Genomic DNA, 24,222 nt, shown 5'->3' with positions numbered 1-24,222 from the left:
GCCAACTTTCAATTTTGGCACGAAACCCTAGAAATCAGATTTCATAAATCGGGAGAAATCGGGAAAAAGATTGACAAACAAACTAGTAAGAAGTGTAGAGGAACTAGTCCTTGAGCAATTCGAACAAAAATCTCGGGTTTAAAACGAGAATCCGAGAAATCGAGAAAATTCGAGGTTTCGAAAGTAACAAGGAGAGAAAGAAATACCAATTAGAAGGGTTCGGAGAGATCCTCGGCTGCTTTCTCGGTTCCAGACTCGATTTCTCGCAACAATCGGGAGTCTGAACGAAACGGAAACTCACGGGATCTTTTCCTTCTCTCTTAACCGAAATTCACTTGAAAATGGGGAAAATGGTGAAGTGAGAGAGAGAGAAGGTTTAATTTGGGTTTTAGGGTTAAAATTACCCTGAATGCGGATTAGCCAATCCGCACTGCGGGTTACCTAATCCGCACTCGAGACTTAGTTGGTTGTCAGCCGAATCCAGGAAAAGTCCGAGCCTACTGCGGATGAACCTGATCCGCACTGCGGTTCACCCTCATCCGCACTCACTACTTAGCCGATTTCAGGAAAATTCAGTGCAATACAGAAATTCATGAGTGCGGCTAAACTCATCCGCACTGCGGATCCCTCACCCGCACTCACTACTTAGTCATTTTTTTGGCAAAATTCCAGAAAAAGCCTGAGCCACTGCGGATGGCTTCCACCCGCACTGCGGTCAACCTAATCCGCACTGGGGCTATAAAATTCCGAAATCTCGAAATTTCGACGCGGTTTCAATTCACAATTAACTTACTTATTTAGGGGAACCTTAATTAAGGTTTAAACTTCCATTTTATTAACATGATTTATCGATTCTTTCTTTTAAATCATTCGAATTTAATTGTAAAAATTTCATAACGTAACATCTCTAACCAAATCCTAACTGTTCCCTGGTATTTTACTGGTCAAGTTAGAAATGGAGTCTAAACAAAGTGTTTTTTTTGGGTCTAATTTTGTACTTATCCTCCTTAAAAAGTTCAATGTATATAATGTTAGTCATCATGAATTAAAATTTCACCTTATAAATTCTCATGATTTATTGTCCATGAATTAAAATCGAGAAAATCGGTAGGAATTAACTGAATCAAATCAAAAATTCAATTAATCTAAAGTATTGAAGTATTAAATTTTACTTGAAGCATAGTTCACATGAACTAGACTCTTCTATTAAAATTCAGCCCATTTTTGAATTGTTAAATCTAATAAAAATAATTTAATACATTACATTAAATTTCAATATATTACTTTGTAAAACATTTTAGTCTATTCCTTTAAAAAAAAATAGTTTTATTGTGGTTTCATTATTATATTATTTTTAATCATCTTCCTCTTGTTGTTATATTTCGAAATGGATTGATGAAAGACTATCAATTTTGTAATAACTCAGCCAGTTTCACTGATTGAGAGCTTTGACTCAATCAGGAGTAGGCAAAACTCAAATCCATAGATAAGCAAAACTCAAATTCAAACCAATTATATATGAACTTGATACTTTATTCCAAAATCCAGGATAGACGACTGCCTACCTCTGGATGTAGCTAGCTTCACCACTGGATTAGACCTACATTAAACCTAATCCTACTGACCCAATATAATCCGTTAAACCTAATCCTACTGACCCAATATAATCCGTTATTATAAATGTCTCTTAATTATAATAACACGTGCGCGTAATTATCCAGACTATTTGCCATAAATAAATAAAAAAAACATGCTTACATTTATCATGGAAAGAAAGAAAAAATTTGGTTTTTTTTTTTTTTTCTAAATCTTGAAACAATTATCTTCCCCTCCAATATTTTAAACAAAGTCCTTGTGGACCCCCTTTACTTATTGTTACTGACTTAGTTTTTATTTATATAATATTTAATTTTCTATAAGATATTTTTTTATAACTATTAGTTTTATATTTATATTATAATTTCTATATCTAAATGCAAAACTTTATAAAGTTGAAAGAAATTCAATTTTTTAGTCAAGACATTGATATTTCGACCGAAACTCGTGTGAACTTATTACGGTACTCATCATTTTTTTTTTCTAACCTACCCGAAAAAAAAAGTTTCATTAAAACTATTAGTCTAAAAAGCATTCATTTGACATTATTGTTTGAAAGGAGCAAACCAATAAAAATGGAATGTAAGAAGATGACACACGGAAATTTTATTTAAAAGTTTTAAAGGATCAACAAACTACATGATGGTATTTTACATTTTTTTTTTATAATGAATTAAATAGCGTTTATCGCGTCATAGTAAAATGGTTAAAAAAATGATGCTATGTCTATATAGCGTCCATATAGCGCTGCTATAGTGCACTATAACATTATACTTTTTATGATCTAAAAACGCTATAGCGGCGCTATTTAAAACCCTAATTTTTTGCATCTTTTAAAATATAATACATATTATTGTCATATTAAAACTTTTATATACCTATTGCAAGCCATCTTCTTACATCTCATATATTTTCTAGTTTGCTCATTTAAAGTAATAACTTCACATTTATTCATTTTTTAAGTTGATGGTTTATAACAAAACTTAAAACATTTTCTCGTATGGGTCATAAAAAAGTAATAAGCAACGAAAATTTATATGAATTATGTAATTTTGTTCAATATTTTCTATAAGTTAAATTTATAATTTTATATTTATTAAATAAAAAAATTAATTGTTTATCTTTATAAACCTTTTCATTTTAGTATCGAGAAATGATATATACACAAAATTATATGTTGTATAAAGCCTATATGATAAAAAAAAAGTTAATACTAGATAATTATAAACTTAATCAATAACATTAAGAAAAATATATATTTTTTTATTTCTCTCGTAAAGTTATGAGAGAATACAAGAGAACTTGAGGTAATATGAAAATTAAAGAGAATAGGGAATGATGATATAAAGACATTTTATTCAAAATTTCCTCGATAATTTATATAAAAAAAAAAAACCCCGACAATTTCCCCTCATTAAAACATGCTACATTTGTATAATTTGACATTGACATTGACATAAGATGTAAACTTTTGACGGAGTAGAGAAAAATCAACTGATGACACAGCCAACTATGACGAGCCGTCCTCTTGGAATTCCTTCATTTCTTATTCATGCTCCCAAATCCCAACTACCCTTCAGTGCACTTCTCTCGTTGCTTCTTTTAATCATTCTCTCTCAATTCTTTTTCTTTATAATATAATAATCGTTTTATCCGACTAACTATCCAAAGTGTGGGATGTGGAGTTATCCTACGGTCAGCGCCTGCGGTTTCAAGCTACCCTTCTACTGTTTGACCCCAACCGTGCACTTAGAAGCAGCTTCTCAACAACTTCCTGTAATTTTTTAAAAGTATAATCCGGTTTTCAAATTAATTACACAAGATTCATAAAAGTTTGCGGTACATCGTATAGGTAGCCTATGTGTCCGATTTAAGCAATACGAGAATTGTTTCAGAGGTGGATCTACTGTTTGGTTTGGGTGCTAAGCAGGTGGTGAAAAGAAGAGAGAATGATAATCAATTGATTTTTATTTATTTTCTATTTTGCATATAATTTCTTACATAATTTAGAGCAAAATGATCTAGTATTTAAAATTGATTCTTATTTTTTATACGAAAATTTATATAATTGATTTCTATACATGTTTGACTGTTTGAAAGTCGAGCTCCATTTCTGGTGCTAAGTTATCTTTATAATTTTTTATTATTATATATATTGAAATTTCATTGATATCTTTCTTTACGAAATGTGTGCATGCAGCTGAAGTTAGAAATCAACTTTGTGAATTGTGATAATGGAGATTTGAGCTTAAATCTTGACTATTATACACTATGCATTTTTTTCAGTCTCTAATATAAATTTTCTAGTTTCGCTGGAATATTTCTATATATTTGTGATAGATGGCAAACTATGTAAAATGTTTTCGCCTATACAAGTGATAAGTTTATTTGTTCCGTATATCAAAATTATCATCAAGTGAATCCTCAATAGTACTGGTACATCCTTCCATTTTACTTATTAAATAAGAAATATTCACTCTTTTTGCTTATTTAATAAACTAAACAAAAATATATCATTTTGACTTTTGAGGGTTTTCTTTCGTTTCTACTTCCGAGATTTTTATTTTTACCCAATATTTTAATAATTTAATAAAAATAACCAGGATTTGATCAGAATTTTAAAAATCCACGGTCCCGTTTTTTTTCCACCTGTGAATTTTTTCCACGGCCCCGTTTTTTTCCCACCCGTGGATTTTTTCCTTGGTCCCATTAAAAAATTGGAACAGTGGAAAAAATCCACGGCCTGGCCATTTTTTTTTTATAAACTCATTTTTTTATAATATATGGTATATGTATATATATAATATATGTATATGTATATGTATATATATATATATATATAGAGTTAGGCTGGGGTGCTATGAATATCATAGTGGCCTCTATGCTACGGCTCAATATTCGAGTTTTCAAAATCCAAACGGTCGATCCGAACCGTTCATCTTATTCTCCATATTAATATCTGCTTGGAGACCAAATTTTACATTTTTCTGAATTTTTTTACTATTTATTAAGTATTTTACAAAATTGTTGATCCAACGGTGGCTGCACAAAACAGTAAAACCGTTGGATTAGCGATTTTCAAAGTGGCTTAATAAATAGTAAAAAAATTCAGAAAATTATAAAATTTGGTCTCCAAGCATATATTAATATGGAGAATAAGATGAACGGTTCGGATCGACCGTTTGGATTTTGAAAACTCGAATATTGAGCCGTAGCATAGAGGCCACTATGCTATCCATAGCACTCCAGCCTAACTCTATATATATATATATATGTATGTATATATAATATATGTGTGAGGAGGGATCAAGTTACAACAATTTTTGAGTTACAACAAGCATTTTCTATATTTTTAAAGTCCAAATCGTCGATCCAAACCGTTAGATGTGATATCTACAATAAAATGTGCTTGGAGACCAAAAAAATGTAAAATTTGGTCTCCAAGCACATTTTATTGTAGAGATCACATCTAACGGTTTGGATCGACGATTTGGACTTTGAAAATATAAAAAATGCTTATTGTAACTCAAAAATTGTTGTCACTTGATTCATCCTCATATATGTATATACACGTATATATATGTATAATATTATATATAGATATATATATATATATATATAGGAATATGCTATCATGCTATGCATAGCATAGAGCCCCTCCATGCAACGCTTTGGATTTCGACTTTTCAAAATTCTAACGGTCGATCCGAACCGCTCATCTTGTTCTCCATATTAATATGTGTTTGGGGACCAAATTTTACATTTTTTGAAATTTTTTTACTATTTCTTTAGATTTATTGAAAATCGCTGTTTTTTATGGTCCAGATTTGCTGAAAACAGCGATTTTCAATAAATCTAAAGAAATAGTAAAAAATTTCCAAAAAATGTAAAATTTGGTCCCCAAACACATATTAATATGGAGAACAAGATGAACGGTTCAGATCGACCGTTAGGATTTTAAAAAGTCGAAATTTAAGGCGTTGCATGGAGGGGCTCTATGCTATGCATAGCATGCTAGCATATTCCTATATATATATATATATACATACATGTATTATATTATATATACATATACATATATTATATTATATATTATATATATATATATATAGAGAGAGAGATAGGCTAATGTGCTTTCGGTAGCATATGGGCCGAAATACACACGGTCCAAATTTGAAATTTCAAAATCCAAAAAGTCAATCTGAACCGTTCATCTTGTTCTCCATATTAATATGTGCTTGGAGACCAAATTTTATATTTTTCTGAATTTTTTTACTATTTATTAAGCCACTTTGAAAATCGTTGATCCAACGGTTTTACAGTTTTGTTAAGCCACCGTTGGATCAACAATTTTCAAAGTGGCTTAATAAATAGTAAAAAAATTCAGAAAAATATAAAATTTGGTCTCCAAGCACATATTAATATGGAGAACAAGATGAACGGTTCAGATCGACTTTTTGGATTTTAAAATTTCAAATTTGGACCGTGTGTATTTCGGCCCATATGCTACCGAAAGCACATTAACCTATCTCTCTCTCTCTCTCTCTATATATATATAGAGGTTGGCTAAGATCAAAGTGTTTGGTGAACTTAACTCCAAAACCCATCAACTCTATTTCAAATAACGAATCCGAACCGTTGAACCCCATATCTTACGTGTGATGTGTCTACATGTGAAAATTTTGAACTTAATAAATTAATTTTAGTGCATTCATTTTTTGAACGTTTTTTGACCGCTTGACTTTATACTAAATTAATTCAAATGTTTAAAATTTTCACATGTAGACTCATCACTCGTAAGGTAGGCGGGTTTCAACGGTTCGAATTTGTCATTTGAAACATATTTGATGGATTTTGGAGTTAAGCTCACCAAATACTTTGGTGAGCTTAAGAACACCTTAGTTCTACTCATATATATATATATTATAAGAGTTAGGTTGGGGTGCTATGGATAGCATAGTGGCCTCTATGCTACGGCTCAATATTCGAGTTTTCAAAATCCAAACGGTCGATCCGAACGTTCATCTTATTCTCCATATTAATATCTGCTTGGAGACCAAATTTTATAATTTTCTGAATTTTTTTACTATTTATTAAGCCACTTTGAAAATCGCTAATCCAACGGTTTTACTGTTTTGTGCAGCCACCATTGGATCAACAATTTTGTAAAATACTTAATAAATAGTAAAAAAATTCAGAAAAATATAAAATTTGGTCTCCAAGCAGATATTAATATGGAGAATAAGATGAATAGTTCGGATCGACCGTTTGAATTTTGAAAACTCGAATATTGAGCCGTAGCATAGAGGCCACTATGTTATCCATAGCACCCCAGCCTAACTCATATTATAAATAGAATGAGTTTATAAAAAAAAAAACGACGTTTATAAACAAAATACCGATCGTTGTATACCTACTGAAAACTTAAACTGCATTTTTGAGGCACTAAACGATCGTCATCCCCTTTCCGAAAAGTCGTCATATGCGCAAATCTGACTTTCCTAGCAAAAGTTATGGCTGTTTAAAGTTTTTTCGAAAACTGAACTTTGAAAATTCATAACTAACTATAGAAAATTCCAAATAAATTAAAATTCATGTCAATTCTGTGTATTTTTTAATGCTCTATATGTTGGTGTAATCACTTTTGTAGTTTGGTCCATACATCAATCCATACTTGCTAATTTACCAGCAGAGGTCCCTGTATCAATTGCGCCGCTATAGCGCGCTATTGCGACGTATATTAGATATACACATACACATACACATACACATACACATACACATACACATACACATACACATACACATACACATACACATACACATACACATACACATACACATATACATATATTATAAAAAAAAGTTTATAAAAAAAAAAACGGCCGGACCGTGAATTTTTTTTCACGGTTCCAATTTTTTAATGGGACCGTGGAAAAAATCCACGGGTGAGAAAAAAAAACGGGACTGTGGATTTTTTCTACGGTTTGGGCTTTTTTAAAATTTTGATCAGATCTTGGTTATTTTTATTAAATTATTTAAAATATTGGATAAAAATAAAAATCTCGGTTTCTACTTGGTATCCAATTCACAACAAAATTTATTTTTTGAGAGGCGACCCATAATGACTAATACTGACTACTGAGGCATACAAAACAAAGAGCCACACGAGGTCTTCCCTCATTTCCTGCCTCTTCGTGTGACCAGTTTTTTTTTCAGTTTCGGACACGTGTCAGTCCCTCAAAGCATCTAAATTAAATACATAACAATTCCTGCTCCTAAGATGTACCTAACCTTGGCCTTGGGTAATTAATTAAGGGGGATGATATTAAAACAATAAAGTATTTTATTAATCCAACATAATCAAAATATTTTACGATATAGACAATTTTACTCTCCATTAAGTATTTTATTTAAAAACTGATTCTCTCTCTGTTACCACATAACTTTTTTTTTCCTTAAAAACTATATTTTATAAAGTAAGTTATTATGTTCAAAATCTATTTCTATTTCTATGTCATATGTTATTATATGATTTATTTCTTTAAAAGTTAGATTAACATAATAAATATTCTTTGTTTATTTTCATTAATTGAATTTTTAAGATTTTTTAAGAAAACTACAACAGTGAATGGTTGTATTATATTATTAATTTATCATCACTGTATATATTGATTTTTTTTATAACTTCACAATTTTTTTAACAACTACAATAAAAAAAAGATTGTTTTGTCACTTAACATTTTATCCATTTTTGCTCAAAATTTACTAAAAAAATGACATGATTACTTATATAAAAAAATTGAATTTAAATTATCATAATTAATTTTAACATTCAACTTATAATTAAAATAATAAATTAAAAGTACAACAAAACACTACAATAAAAAATTACATCAATCATGCTAAAATTAATAAATTATTTGCATTAAACTTAAATTGATAAAATATTCCAAAAGTTCTCAGTATCATATTGAAAAAAGTCCATCCAAAAAATGGATAAAATGTTAAGTGACAAAACAATTTTTTTTATTGTAGATTGTTAAAAAAATGGTGAAGTTATAAAAAAAATCGATAAATACAATTATGATAAATTAATAATATAATACAACAATTCACTGTTGTAGTTTTCTTAAAAAAATATTAGATTCAATTAATGAAAATAAACAAAGAATATTTATTATGTTAATCTAACTTCTAAAAAAATAAATCATATAATAACATATGACATAGAAATAGATTTTGAACAGAATAACTTACTTTATAAAATATAACTTTTAAGGAAAAAAAGTTATGTAGTAAGAGAGAGAAAATCAGTTTTTACAGAAAATACTTAATGAAGAGTAAAATTGTCTATATCTTAAAATATTTTAATTATGTTGTGTTAATAAAATATTTTATTGTTTTAATATCATCACCCTTAATTAAGTGATTCGTTACACATAAACTACATAAAAGAGGCCTCAGATAATATCAACCAACCCACCTTCCCCAACCTCCATGGCTCCAATCTACAAGTATATATACTTCGAAACGGACCTATTTTCTTTTTCAAGTTTCTCATCACCATACCAAACCCCTCTGTTCCCAATCCAATTTCAATTGACACAAAAACAATAAAAGTTTCACTTTCGATATCGCGAAATCAATAATCGATCCGCATGGGTGTGTTACGGAGCACACAATCGCTCCAGGCGGAGGTGGAGGAGATGCGCGAGATGCTACGAGGAAGCGCTGTTGGGAGCAACAGTGGGAACGGGTTGAAGATGCAACCCGCCTCAGTGAAGAGGTTGACTGGAGGCGACGGTCTTGAGGGAGATGAGAGGGTTGTGTGTGTCACTGGAGGAATCTCGTTTGTTGGTTTCGCCGTGGTAAATCGACTTCTCGAGGTTGGGTACACTGTCAGATTGGCACTCGAGACGCAAGGTCAGTTTCGTAATTTTGATCTCTTGTCTTTTTGTTGAAGATTTTTTTTTATGATGTTGTTTGGTTACGTGGCCATAAAACGGTAAAATAATATCAACAGCGCAATTGTTATCCGAATAAAATTGCATCTTAATCCTCATAAGTTATGATTAGTTAATATCTACGTAATCATACGGAGAAGTTTAGAACCGCATGTAGTAATTAGGCAAAAACTAAGCAGACGTTAAAAGGACATTTAAATATTTGCCCTTAAAATGGTTGTTGCCATGTCTTTATCCTTGAAAGTTGAATCATTCATTTTTTCGTTCAAGCTGGTGGCAATGGCTTAAACCTGTGGAGGGTTTATATGCGAATAATAGATTATATTTTGTGGGTATTTTTGCATATCTGTGCCCAAAAAAAGTGAGGCTTAGCAGCTGATAAGGGGGTTTGGTGAATTCAAACTTTTAGGATTGACCTCGTGTTTTGAGGTCCAGTGACCTTTTTTGTTTTCTTTTGAATTTTTCTTTGTCCGTTTTGAAAGCTCAATTACATAATCACCACTGGAATTAGATCAAGTAGAGTACATTACCACAGGAAGGAATGAGATATTTTAAGATTATATCTTAGTTTTATTTATTTTTCCTTATTCAATCATTTTATTATCAAAATAGAAATTTATTCGACTTTTTTTCTCAGCTTTAATGGCTTTATTCTGGAGTTTATCCATACAGATTATTTAATGTTAGTGGGGTCGATATCTTTTGCTCTTTTGTGCGACGTTATAACCTTTAGACAGTAAGGGCCCGTTCGGCTTCCTACTGTTCACCGTGGGAAAAAAAAATGACTCAGAGCCAAGTTATTTTTCCCACGATGAACAGTAAAAATGAGTTCAAAATTATTGATTCCCATTCCCATTCCTTAGCAGTAGATGCACCGCATCATGTAAGAGATTAAACATAATTATCCCTTATATTTTCTATTTGGCCAAAAAATTACTTTATATTTCAGCTTTTATAGATTGGCTTGGATTTAATTTGCAGTAGATGCACCGCATCATGTGGCATGAACCTGATAAGCATATCCATAAAATAAAATAAATACTATCATTCCTTCCGTCAGCCAGCTGGTAGGGGTGTTCAAACGGTCGGTTCGGTTTAAACCGAACTAAAATAATCAAACCGAACTTAAAACCGAAGTTTGAAAATCCAACCGAACCGACCGAACTAAAATAGCAAACCGAATTAAAACCGAACCATTTAAACCGATTTAAACTTCGGTTTGTTCGGTTGAACCGAACTTTCTCAAAAATCAAAACTCAATACATCTATAATACTCAATTTAAACTTTGGTTTTAATTAATGAACCAATTTAAACTTCGGTTTTGATTAATGAACCAAAATAATACTAGAAGTCTTGACCCTATCAATAAAATCGGTCGGTTCGGTTTAATCGGTTTTGAGAAATCAAAACCGAACCGAACCATTTAAACCGAACTAAGTCACAAAATCAACCGAACCGAACCAATTCAACCGAACAACCGAACCGAACCAATTCAACCGAACAACCGAACCATTTAAACCGAATCTTACCGGTTCGGTTCAAAACCAAATAAACCGAACATTTGAACACCCCTACCAGCTGGGTCTCTGGGATGTTTCATGTTTGCAAAAATAAATAATAGTAAAAACGTATTTAACATATTTTTCAATTATTTACTGGACCTACTAGATACTCCTTATCTTCATTTTTCATAAAATATCACATGTTATATTATTTTAGTGGGGTTCCAATAACTAGTTTAATCTCATATGAAAAAAATGATTTCAACTGTGAATATAGTTGAGAAGGATAATGCTGGTTGGTGATGGTTCACTTCAATAATAACTTTGTATAGCAGAAGCCACTTACTATATATAGATTATAGAATATGTCAATTATCATAACATAACAGCAAGATTGCACAAACTTAGTTGATTAAATTACTTGAGCAAATCTCTCTCTAAAGGAAGAAAAAAATAAAATTATAAATTGATGAAAATCTGATATTTTATGATAACAGGGGGTTTGGGGGGGGGAATGTGTCCTACATCATATCTATTCCTACTCGTGTACAGTAAACTTAATCGCAATTTCCAGGGTCATTAGAAAACAAAACTGAATCCCAGCCCTGATTAAACTTCTTACAATTCTAAAAGTATATGGACGTGTATTTAATTGGTATAATCCTAGTTGGCTCCTTTATTGATGGAGAAACGAATATTTCAGCAAATTACTTGATTGCTACAAGAAATATAGATATTTTTTGGACATATGGGCACCCACAACCATTTCCTTATTTAGATGTCCTTTTGCTACAACGTCCCATGCTATAATTATAGGTTTGGTGAAGTAAGAAACAAATCATGGAAACTGAAAATATTCTTTTGTCTTTTTGGTGAGGTAATAGGTTCCTTTCATTCTTGACAAGTAGACAATTCACGATACCCTGTATTTTCATCTCTTTTTCATTAATTTTAAAAATTGTATCAGAAATAATTTTCTTGGCATATAATGTTTTGCCATTTCATGAGTGCACTATACTAAGATTAAGGAAAGTTAATTCAAAAAGGAAAGAAATGTCTTTTAGAGAAGCTTGGTGGGGTTTAATTTTGCACGTCAGGTTACTCCTATAATATGTCAAATATTCATATTAATTATGTTTGATTTTCATTTACGAAAATGACAGAGGATTTGGACAAGCTGAGGGAAATGGGGATGTTTGGTGAGATGGGTAGAGATGGTGTATGGACCGTGATGGCAAATGTGATGGATCTGGATAGTCTGTGCCGAGCCTTCGAAGGGTGCGTTGGTGTGTTCCATACCTCTGCCTTTGTGGACCCCAGTGGTGTGTCTGGCTATTCGGTATGCTAAATTTATTTTTCTATATATTTTCCAATATTTTCCTCTTCATTGTTGTTTATAAGAACACTTTTTCAAGTCTTAAAATACGCCTTATGTTTTACGTCTTTTACTTTCACATTCTGTTTTCGGTATTTGCTCCCTTGTTATGCATGTTTTGTATATCAAAGTCACTGCTGAGCTAACTCCATGGAAGTTTTAAATTATGAATGGATTTACCCGTCAATAACTTCAAAACAAGAATTATGTAAGTTAATTTGTAGTAGAGAATCTCAATTCCTTTTTTGCATCTTTGTTTACAATGTAATACTAAACCTATGCAAACATGCTTCTTAATTTATAAATGTATATTAGTAGCACAATGGGGGCATTGAAAATAACACCTAATTATTATAATATTTATATGGCTTCATTAATAAGATATTCCTTTAAGTTCCCCAGTAGCAATCAAGCAAATGGATTAGATATTAGTAGTTCATCATAATAAATAATTATATGCAGGAGTTTATAATTCGGCTATTTGTAACTTGCATGCCGAAAGTAGTATATTTCTTACAAATGAAGTTGGAAGTTTAATTAGATAATGGAAAATTATAATATTTTTTATTAAAAGTGATGATGAAAATAATATGATGAAGAATTAAGATGACGGCACAATAACATCTCTATCATATATTAGGTTTTGTTTGGTCAAGAACAAATTCTCTATTAATTTATCGACTTCTTTTCTAATTTGTAGGCAGCTCCTTTGTAGTTGTTAATATAGCGAGTCAAACTACTGTTATATAACTGAATCATACAACAATTAAAATAGCTTTTGTAGTACTATTTGAATGATAGCAACAATCTATTGATCAAGGAAATTGCACAAATTGTCGTAGACAAATCACTACATAAAAACAGCCTAGTCATGTAGGTAGTTTCTCTCCAGTGATAAATCTTTTTTTTTTTTGCTTCAACTCCGGTGATAAATCAAGGGAACACATACAGGGGTTAGGTACAGTTTGTGGTTCTGATACACTCCACGTGGGTACAATAAAATAAATAAATAAATGACATCTGCCGGCTTTTATTTCAATTTTTCAAACTTTTTTTTTTCTTTTTTTCTGAATGCAACTGCTCCTATATATTATCTTACAAGTGAAAGAGATTGATGTCGCGTCAGAGTACACGTTGTTTTAGGAATTAAAATCTGCTGTTGTAGCATTTTCTAACAAGACTTGTGGGTCAAAGTGAGACATTCACAAGTATTCTCTCCTTCTGTTGGTTGCCTAACATAATAATTTAAGCACTCCTTTTGAAAGACTTTTTCTGTATTATTTTTTTTTCCTATTGGCAAATTATTAAAATATTTTTTCCTTATATAAAACAATTAGAGAAGGGTTTAGCTTCCACGAAAATACAAGGCTCAAGAAAATAAAAAGTCAGTATTCTAGTATTAGGTTCAAAATCCGAAAACTACTGGTTGACTCTGGAAGAGGTAGGTATGAGCTAGAGGTGGGTTGAAAACTTTGACCGTCTTTTTATTTAGTTTTGTATTATTAAAGGTTTTATGTATATTTAATTGGAATACATCATTGCATATATATTTCTAATAACAGATATATACCGCAATCACAATTCCCAAGTACATTTCAAAGTGACATACTAAAATTAACATATATTTATTTGTACAACGAAAACTTGGAATTACTATACAAATATAATTTAATTCATTAGTGGTTCTTCAAACAATGCTGCGTTCTTCTTTCCTAGAATTGACATTTAAAAGTAACATTACTCAATTGATTAGGTATAGGACAACAATACAATATTGTCCTTCTAGAAATATGAGCTCACGTATAGTTCAAAAATCTCATCGCTATAGTTGCAACTTGCAAATATGAAACTGTTGGACCACTTCATACCAAATTGAAATATATAAATAAGATAGGAAAGAATGAATATTTTTTTGGTAAATACCCAGCACTTACTAGTAATTCCATTACTTGAGGTTATATAGATAATTTATCACTGACTGTTCTGTTTTGCTGCTGTCTTGCTACTAAATACAAATCTTTAGAGAATTACTTAGCCATCATTTGGCAATAGATGCCAAATTTTCACAAATCTGGATATATTTTTTTCTTTTTTAGTTTGTCATGTTTCACATGATTCATTTGGGTCAAACATTAATTGGGTAGGTGAATGATTTAGATGAATAATTTAGAGGTAATGTGCAGCTGTAATTGTTGTTTCCAAGTTTCTTTCTGTAGTTGATTTAGGCACACCTACTTGATGATATAACATTAACATAACATTCTCCTTAAAAAATCCAAAATAGAAATGTGAAAGGAGTAAAAGATGAACAAAGTCTCTTTCTCTCTTTCCCCATTGGATTTTTTTTTAAAAACAACAGCTTTACGGTAAGATAACAAAACTTTTCCATTAAAGAGAATATGTTGCTGATACTTCTTTCAATCATAAAGGTGTCTTATCTAATCACGTAAAAATTTAATAACTAATTAGCCCAATCCCTTTTTTTTTTGGAATTCCGTGGCAGAAGCAACTAATTAGCCCAATCAGTATAAACTTTTGTCATGTACGTTTTGCATAAGACAACTTGGTATATAGAAGGAAAAGAACTTCCAACAGCAATATTAAATTAAGATAAGGCGGTTAAGATACTGATTAAAGGAAAAGTGTTGAAGATACCTTTTAATCTCGAGTCTCTTAATCATATCTCAATCAGTACAAATATTTTTTCATAATCATTTTGCATCAGTTAACTGGTATGACGGTTTTGTAAACACAAGAAAAACAACTCCAAATGAAACAGAGCAATATCTTTGGAAAATTAAATTATAGTACCTTTTTAAAGAGAAAAACATCTTTTGTGATGAAAATTATGCCATCTTTTGTCAAAGTAGGTAAAACCCTGTTCCTTTAAATTGAAACAGGTGGTGCTGTACTACTGTTGTAGTGTTGTATACCACCCATTTCAAAAAAGAAAAGAAATCTTTGGTTACAAAAGAAAAGTTCTCAGAAGCTGAATCATTCTATCATCTACATGAACGCGTATATATGTAAATTTATATTGCCAAAAGTAAATTAGAATTTTGCTCAAGTACACCACTTTTTGATAGGAAAAATGTTAGAATTGATTTTGTCCGTTAAATTAAACAAGAGCATTATGGAAAAATGAAACTTCTACTGTTGACTTCTTTTGGTAACAAATTTAATAGATTGGATTGTGATAATTGGGAACTAGATATGCATGGGGTCTGCTTGGAGCCAGTTTAAACTTGAATTAGAAAGAGTTCATGAAATCTTACATGTTTAATTGGTAATTGTGAACCACAGAAGCACATGGCTGATCTGGAAGCAAAGGCGGCCGAGCGAGTGATAGAAGCCTGTGTGCGGACCCCATCTGTCAGAAAATGTGTGTTCACATCTTCACTATTAGCATGTGTGTGGCGGCAAAACTACCCCCATGACCGCCACCTCCCCACAAGACTTGACGAGAACTGCTGGAGTGATGAGAGTCTTTGCCGTGACAAAAAGGTAATAACAAATATTCACTTTTCATTCATTACTCGAAAGTTAAAGTATAAGAAATTGAATTATATCATACAAAAATTACATTTTATGTTTGTACTTATTGAGACTACATTAAAAATGGCAGCTGTGGTTTGCACTGGGAAAGACGATGGCTGAGAAGGCTGCATGGAGAGCAGCTCGAGGAAGAGACTTGAAGCTGGTCACTGTTTGTCCTGCTTTGGTCACTGGGCCCGGGTTTAGGCGCCGCAACTCTACCTCGTCTATTGCTTATTTAAAAGGTAAACCGCTTGTGCTCTTTCTTTTTCCAGATAACCCCCTAATATGCGGGATTAATTATGGACACTCTTCTTTGAGAACTTAGGAAAAAAAAAAAAATGAACCTCATAATGCAAACATTGTATTAATAGTTAGTTTTACATAATTTTCAGGGGCCCATGAGATGTTCTCAGAGGGTCTACTAGCAACTGTCAACGTAGAAAAAGTGGCTGAGGCCCATGTGGCTATCTATGAGGCAATGAATACCACAGCAGGAGGAAGGTACATTTGCTATGATCACATAATCCAACGGGCTGAAGAGGCCACTCAGCTGGACAGGCAGCTCGGGATTCCCTATAGAAACTTCTCTGAGAACTCTTCTGACCGGTTGGTGTGGTTTGAGTTGTGCAACCGAAAAATGTCTCGGCTATTGTCAGCTCGGCGAAGGTGCACCTATGATATCTATTATTCATATCGGTTTGACTAAACTAGATATATAGAATTGGTTGGGTGCATTTGAAATTGAAATAGTAGAGGCGTTGCTCGCGGGAGTAGCACCAGTGACCCTTTGTACAGAATTTTGATGAGGTTTTTGATGTATTGTTGGCATATGTACATAGTTTGCATTATCCAAAGAAAGTTGTAATGCATTTGTCTTCAATAAAAAAAAAAGTAACTATACAAAAAGAACATGCAGAGACAGTGGCATGGCTTTCGATGAAAGAATAGACTGGGCGCTCTCTGGTAAATTAAAATACATTCTTTTATCAGACACTATTGACCTACATGTTGAAATCAACCTCAGTTGAATTAGCAAGTTGGGACTAATCTCAGTCAATTCAACTCGAACTGTAGTGTATCAATCTTCCAAGTTCCGTTCCTGTTTCTTGAAACAGAGATGTGCAGTGATACTGACAGCCAGGACAGTTCTCTTTTCTTTTTCTTTTTTTCCTTTTTCTTTTCATTTTTTCCTTTTTCTTTTCATTTTTTCTGCTCCTGTTTCCTTTTCCCTTCACTTGCTTGTTCTTTCCCTTATTCTGTAATACCTGTAAAATCTTTTTTTTGGTTGAATGAAAGCCTTAATAGGTTCTTTGCATGCTAAAGCTGTAAAATTTTATCCACTGTTACTTTCTTCAGTAATACTCGAGAGCAGAAGGCATGCATGATAGCACAAAACAAGTTTATTTGGGGATGATATATTTTGTCTTTTGTTTCTTTGGTAGCTGAATTGTATTGCTAATATGCATAAGCACGTACTGATGAGGAAAAAAAAATTCATGTAAAAATATGAAAGATGTTGTTTCTGATCATGAGTTGTTTTATTTAGTTTCTTTTACACTTCTGTGGGGACTTTTGGGTAAAATTTCCTCTTTTGGGTTGGTTTTGCTTATTCGATATTGATCTGATTGGAAGTTTTACATGAGATCTGTGTTCTCTGGCGTACCAGTTAGTCGGGTGTAACTGCCGGTACGGAAAATTGATCTATGTACTGATGTACAGTACTTATGCTAAATAGTAAATATGTGAATTGATATAGTAGAGTTTGGCTAGTATAACATCAGTGTTATTTCAACCTATATAACACTAACTCTAAAACTTATCAAATCGACTTCAAATGGTGAATTCAAACCGTTCAAACCGATCTACTTCATTAGTTGTGTATTTACATGCAAAATTTATAACTTTTCGAATTTATTTAGTATTAAGTCAAGCAGTCAAATGTGTGAGTTTTTAAGTTAATTTTAATACATTCATTTTTCAATATTGTTACCGCTTGATTTGATATTAAAATAACTCGAAAATATAAAAAAAATTGTATGTAAACGCATCACTCGTAATGTAAATTGGTTTGAACGGTTTGGATTAGTCGTTCGAAGTCGATTTGATAGGTTTTATAATTGGTGTTATATAGGCTAAAATAACACTGATGTTATATTAGCCAAACTCGATATAGTATGTATTTTATTTTAGAGTATAGCTAATATAACATCAGTGTCATTTTAGTCTATATAACACCAACTTCAAAACCTATCAAATTGAGTTCAAATGATGAATCCAAACCGTTCAAACTAATTTACTTTATGAGTGATGCGTTTACATGCAAACTTTTTATATTTTTGAGTTATTTTTGTATCAAATCAAGCGGCAAAAAAATTGAAAAATGAATGTATTAAAATTAATTTAAAAACTCACATATTTGACCGCTTGACTTGATACCACATAAACTCAAAAACTTATAAATTTTACATGTAAACGTACAACTAATGAAGTAGATCGGTTTGAACGATTTGGATTCATTATTTGAATTTGATTTGATAGGTTTTGGAGTTGGTGTTATATAGACTGAAATGACACTAATGTTATATTAGTCATACTCTTTATTTTATGGTTTCTAATAACGCTGGTGGGCCTCCAACCCACTTTTCTCAAGATAATTACAAAGCCCAAAATTAGAGACTAACAAATAAAAGCATTTTGACTTCAAAATGTTTCTGTGAAAATTTATTATCATGAAATAATTAAGACGCAAGTATTTTGGAGAGAGCAATGCAATCTAATCTTTGGACATAATTTTTGCTCTAATTTTCAGTTAGTTGGTCAAGTGGTACAAGAGAAGTAATTTTTATTTTATCTTTGCTCAATACTTATTGAGCAATTTCTTACTTTTTGACTCTTTTGATTGTATCTTATATTTAATTTATCAATAAAATATAAGATTAGGTCTTGACCCTATCTTATTTAAAAAAAAAAATTAAGACCTAAGTATGTCACCTTCATAAGAATCATAACCAGTGAAAGCTTACTGTGTTTTGCATGTGGTTGAGGCAATGCCTGGAATAAGCAAATTCGTTATGCAATAAAAGGAGCACCCATTTAAAAACCAATAAAAGAAAAATATTTTTTTATATTGCAATGATTCAATCTCATAAAAAACCAACCAACAAACAACAAAAGAACCAAATTAGCAGCGAGATTTACACACATTTGTTTTCGGAGTTAACACGATCTCTTAGATACAATTAAATCTGGAAAGAAATCCCACAAATCGGAAGGCAAGGACCAATTTAGATAATCACTTCAATATTTCAGACAATCCAAAACCCAACTGTACAGAAAAGCCTCACCAAATCCCCACAAAATATAAACAAAACACGACACCTCATTTTTCATTCATTCATTTTTTTTTTTTTTTGGATAAACTCATTGTTCATCATTCGTCCTTCAGATCTTTCAAATTTTGATAAACCACCACATCTTTCCCAAAACCAGTTCCTCCAAGGGGATTTGATGAAAATGAGATCCTTCCAAAACCCCAATTCCCAACCTGGTACAGATCCATCCAAATTTTATCTGCATCCATTTTTGTGCTTAATCTCCCATTACTACTGACACTCTTATACTCCCCCAAACCTATCCCCCATACACCCATCCCCAATTCACCACTTTTGCTCTCAAACCCCTTATAATCAAACCCCATCACCATCTCCCCGACGTCGCTAATTTCCCCGGAATCACTTACACGTGTTTTTTGTAAAAGGCCCTTCTTCTTTGTGAGTCTTTTGAAACAACGCCTCCCTACTAAGTAGGGAGCCTTAACCAAGGAGAAGGCTAAGAGGTGAACAAAAGAGCAGGGGCAACAGCAAAGAGCAATGCAATCGCCCATGAAAAATGCAGAGCACGACCGACATGTCTGTGTCGAGCATTCGGCGCACTCGATATGGTCGTCGGAGGGGGCAGCGGGGATGGGGAACTGGTACCGTGCCATGATGCGAGCGCTGTTGGATCTCTCCATTGCTTCTGTTTGTTGTGCTTTCTTTTAACGAAAAACCCTGCATTTTGTTGTTACAATGTTAGCAAAAGAGAGGATAGGAAAATGCTGACAAATGATGGTCTCACACATAAATTATTATGATAGATATAATGTAGAACATATTCTAATTTAATAGGTCTATTTTCATCACTATGTGTGTGTCATGTGATTTCTCTGTCAATATACCATGTGTAGAGATATTATATATGTATATGATGGTACAAAATAAATGTATTGTGAGGTCCAATTTCTCTATCTCAAATATTATGGGACCAAAAACGAATAAATTGCAAAATTAGAACATATGTTTATAAAGAAACAAAGAAGAAGAACAATTAATGTGTATTTATGAGTCTACATTAGTTCTGGATAAGGAGCATGCTCCCTCATGGGTACCATTTAATGCAACATTTATAATGACTTGAAATGATATAAACATCAAATTAATATGCAAAAAGGATTGAATACTTAACTTATTTTGACTGTTGTTAATGGTGTAACATGGATTATAAATTATATTTATATCACTCGATTACTACACCTACCGACATCTTCCATGTTAGCCTTAAATTTTTTTAATTGTAGCTGGCAGGTAAATTACAAGAACAGCTGAATTGATTGCTTACCAAAAGATTCCCTTATCTATTAATTAAATTTTTTAGCAACTAGATAGGTGCCACCGAATTTAGCCAGAAGCAAAAAATTTATTTTACCAAGAGTTTTTTTGTTTGTCAGTACAACCAAACTTAGGGAACACTTAAAACTTGTTTCAGTTCACTGCAAAATAGTTGAAGAATCTAGATTTGAATGGTTGATAAGCCAATTCAAATTGTATAACAAAACAAGCCTCTCTTGACATTTTTAAGATGCCCAAAATGATCCTTACAAAATTCGGGAAAAACTGTCTTGAAAATTAAACAGTGATATGTACAAGATAGATTACTGCATTCATGCACAGAAGGTTAAAGTCAGGATTTAAACACATTACTCAGACATAGAGCATCCATCTTCTACATTTAATTAATATTCAATTTCTTAATCAGATTTATAAAATAGATAAATGTACAATACTTCTCATGCTAAAATAATGCAGAGAATCAGTTCCTATAATCCTATCTAAATTTGGAGAAAACAACTTATCTCAGTGGCAAATGCTCAGATAGTTCAAGTAATCCACAATATATATGTATATTTTGTGTAGTGTTCTAACAATTAATTACGTATGCTTCTTATTTCTTAACCCAATATACTTTCTTGAACTTGTTTCAAGGTCGTAATGATGATCCAATATTGTTCCAAAGTTGTCATTAGAATTTCTTAAAAAGAACAATTAAGCATGGTTTCACATTTTTCTTTTTTCGAATGCCCGTTAGCAGTGGCGTAGCTAGGATTTTCATTAGGGGTAGGCAAAATTAATTGTTATTATTTTATTTAAATTATTAAATAATTTTCATTGAAAGCGGAATCGGTAATTGACCATGAATTAAAATCAAGAAAATCGGTATAAATCAACCAAATTACATCGAAAACTTGATTTTTTCAAAAAAATTTATTAATATACAAAAATTAATATGAAATATTGAAGTATTAAATTTTACTTTGAAGTATGGTTCACAAGACTCTTCTATTAAAATTCAGTTCATTTTAAATAGTTAAATCTAATAAAAATAATTTAATGCATTACAAAATAGATTGATTAAAGACTGCCAAATTTATAACAAGGACTCGACCAATTTCACTAATCGAGATGCTCTGACTCAGTCAAGAGTATGCAAAATCCAAATCCAGAAATAGACAAAACCCAAATCCAAACCAACTATATACAAACTTGGTACCGTATTCCAAAATTCAGGTGTAGGTGACTGTCTACCCTGGATTAAGCTGGCTCCGCGGCCATTAGCACTATATAAGCATGGTTTTCAAAATGAGATCGAATCCTCTGCCCCCTGGGGGCAGGAAATTCCTGCCTCCAGAGTCACTGTTATTGGACCCCCAAATTCAAAAATGAACAGTGACCGGCCCCCTTTAAGAGTAACCGGTTCCAATTGCAGAGATAAAGGGGGCAGGATTTTCCTGCACCCCGGGGGGCAGGTCATCTGCTCTCTTTCAAAATACATTTTTTTTTTGAAAGGCATGGTTTTCAAAATACTAATGCAAGAAAAGAATGCTTAGCTCACATAGCACTTTTGATTTTGTGTGGCATTTTTGTGTAACACAAAAAATGTTGCAAGTAGTTTACTCAAACCTCATAACTTAAAAATCAGAACAAAATTAAGAAGTGCCCCATGAAATTTTGATTAATGAATTGTTTTTTTCTTATTTTGATACCATCCTGATGATATTTCTCATGGTCAGAAAGTACAAAGATATATAGTTTTAACAATAATGCAGCTACAGTTCTTTCAAAAAAATAATGCAGCTACAGTTGTGTACTTTATATAGAAAAAACAGCTTGATGATTTTTTTAAATAATAATTCAAATCAACAGAAATCGCATTTATTGGTCTATGCACTCTATGTGAAATTTACATATTCTCGAAGGTTTTAAAAATAAAATTGTGATTTCACATTATGACTACTGATATATTCTTGGAAAGAACACGATCTAAACCAATATTATACCAAATGATTTATTTTCTTTTCTTTATGGAGAGAAAACGATCTAATCATCTAAACCAATATGAATCTGTTTCAAAATGATGCTAATTTGAATAAATGCAACCAGGAAGAGTTCAAACCCAAAATGTGGCTCTCAATGCCAATGAAATGATCACAAATTCAAAATGCGAACAGAAATAATAACAATCTCCGTTGGAATATATAAAAACTTACTTGGGTTTGAATGGAGAATCAGCTCTCAACTGAAAAGTCAGAAGAAATAGTGATGGCACGGTTCCGATCGACCTTCTCAAATCTCCGTCTTCATCCGATTTTAAATGCTACAAATCCATGGTAGAAGAAGAAGAAGAAGATTATAAGAGGATCGAAGAAGAAGAAAAAGGGGGGATTCTTTTCTTTGATTTTTAAATGCTTCTCATTGCTTTGATTTTTATAATATATCTGGAGAGAGAGAGAGAGAGATGAATAAGCTGGAAATGGATACAGTTAAGAGAGAAGCCAGCAAATTACAGAGTTGACTTGTCCCCATGGAGGCATAGATGGATAAACCGATGGTATATATTTTATTTGTCAAAGTTTTCTGTGCTAGATACAGTGAACAATATTATGTAGCGAATCTAATTTTGTTGGGTTTTCCTATTGTCAAATGTCAATTAGTCAGGAGAAAGGACATTGTGTGGTGGGTTCTGTAACTGTATCAGAGAATCTGAGTTCTGTGTTGCTTGGTTTTATATTCATCCCCAAACAGGAACAACGTACTTTGTTTTTTTTTTTTTCCGAAAGAAAAGATAAATAAAATATTATAAAATCGACTGAATTGTAAGAAAATGAAAACAGAAAAGATCAAACTTTTGAAACTCCGGCTCTTTATTTTTTTATTTAAAAAAAAAGGTCGATTCATAGAAGCGAAGGTCTTCCGTTTTAATTTCTGCATTCATCATTTTTATCCGTAAAAGATGACAAACGATTGGGCAATTTTTATTTTTATTTCTATGGACTGATTTTTGTTTATCAAACATCGTATATGTTTAATTGTGAACCTTTTTCTTTTTGTAGGTAACAATCATTTTACACTACTAGATTTAAATAATTACAAAAAAAAATGAAGCGAGGACATTTTTATTTTTTAGGAGGGATATCATGATAATTCTTTATTTTGATAATTTTATCATTTTTAAAGATAAAATTTAATTTTAAATTCAATATTATTGTATCAATATGTATCATCTACATGTTATGTTTATAAAATGTAATGAGATTTGGTGTACCTTTTAAAGTATATCAAATGACTTAATATTTAAAAAATATAAAATTACCCTTAATACAATATTAAAATTATATGAAACTTAATCTTTAAGTTGTCAAATGTTCAATAATATACTTATTAATATAATATTTAGTAATTAATAATTTTAAAAGTTTTCTATAAATTATAATTAAGATTATTAAAATAATTATTGTCGGATATTTTTTTTCTTTCAAATAAAATGTATGTATTTTTTTTCTTGGTATGTGTGCTTGGGATCCAGACAACTAAGTTAACTCAAAATTTGAATTTGGATTCGGATCGTACCATCAAATTCAGATCAACCTGA

At 31.7% G+C, this 24,222-nt stretch overlaps 2 protein-coding genes across 2 annotated transcripts; one reads left to right on the top strand and one right to left on the bottom strand.

Moving 5' to 3' along the window:
• The first annotated feature begins 9,016 nt into the window (after positions 1-9,016).
• LOC144546585 (NAD(P)-binding Rossmann-fold superfamily protein) lies at positions 9,017-17,302 on the top strand. Its single transcript, XM_078295117.1, has 5 exons — positions 9,017-9,522; positions 12,230-12,405; positions 15,745-15,945; positions 16,067-16,220; positions 16,371-17,302. Exons 1-5 carry the CDS (start codon positions 9,258-9,260, stop codon positions 16,682-16,684), a joined length of 1,110 nt encoding a protein of 369 aa, XP_078151243.1. The 5' UTR covers positions 9,017-9,257; the 3' UTR covers positions 16,685-17,302.
• Positions 17,303-19,142: 1,840 nt separating this feature from the next.
• LOC144546832 (uncharacterized) lies at positions 19,143-23,154 on the bottom strand. The gene is made up of 2 exons (XM_078295397.1): positions 22,841-23,154; positions 19,143-20,027 (listed from the first exon to the last, which is right to left on the bottom strand). Exon 2 carries the CDS (start codon positions 19,988-19,990, stop codon positions 19,409-19,411), a length of 582 nt encoding a protein of 193 aa, XP_078151523.1. The 5' UTR covers positions 19,991-20,027; positions 22,841-23,154; the 3' UTR covers positions 19,143-19,408.
• Between the last annotated feature and the right edge of the window lie 1,068 nt (positions 23,155-24,222).

Source organism: Carex rostrata, chromosome 30 (assembly GCF_964058835.1).
Source record: "Carex rostrata chromosome 30, lpCarRost1.2, whole genome shotgun sequence".
Lineage (NCBI taxonomy): Eukaryota > Viridiplantae > Streptophyta > Magnoliopsida > Poales > Cyperaceae > Carex > Carex rostrata.
Note: the sequence above shows the minus strand (reverse complement) of the source record. Positions and strands in the feature narration are given on the sequence as shown.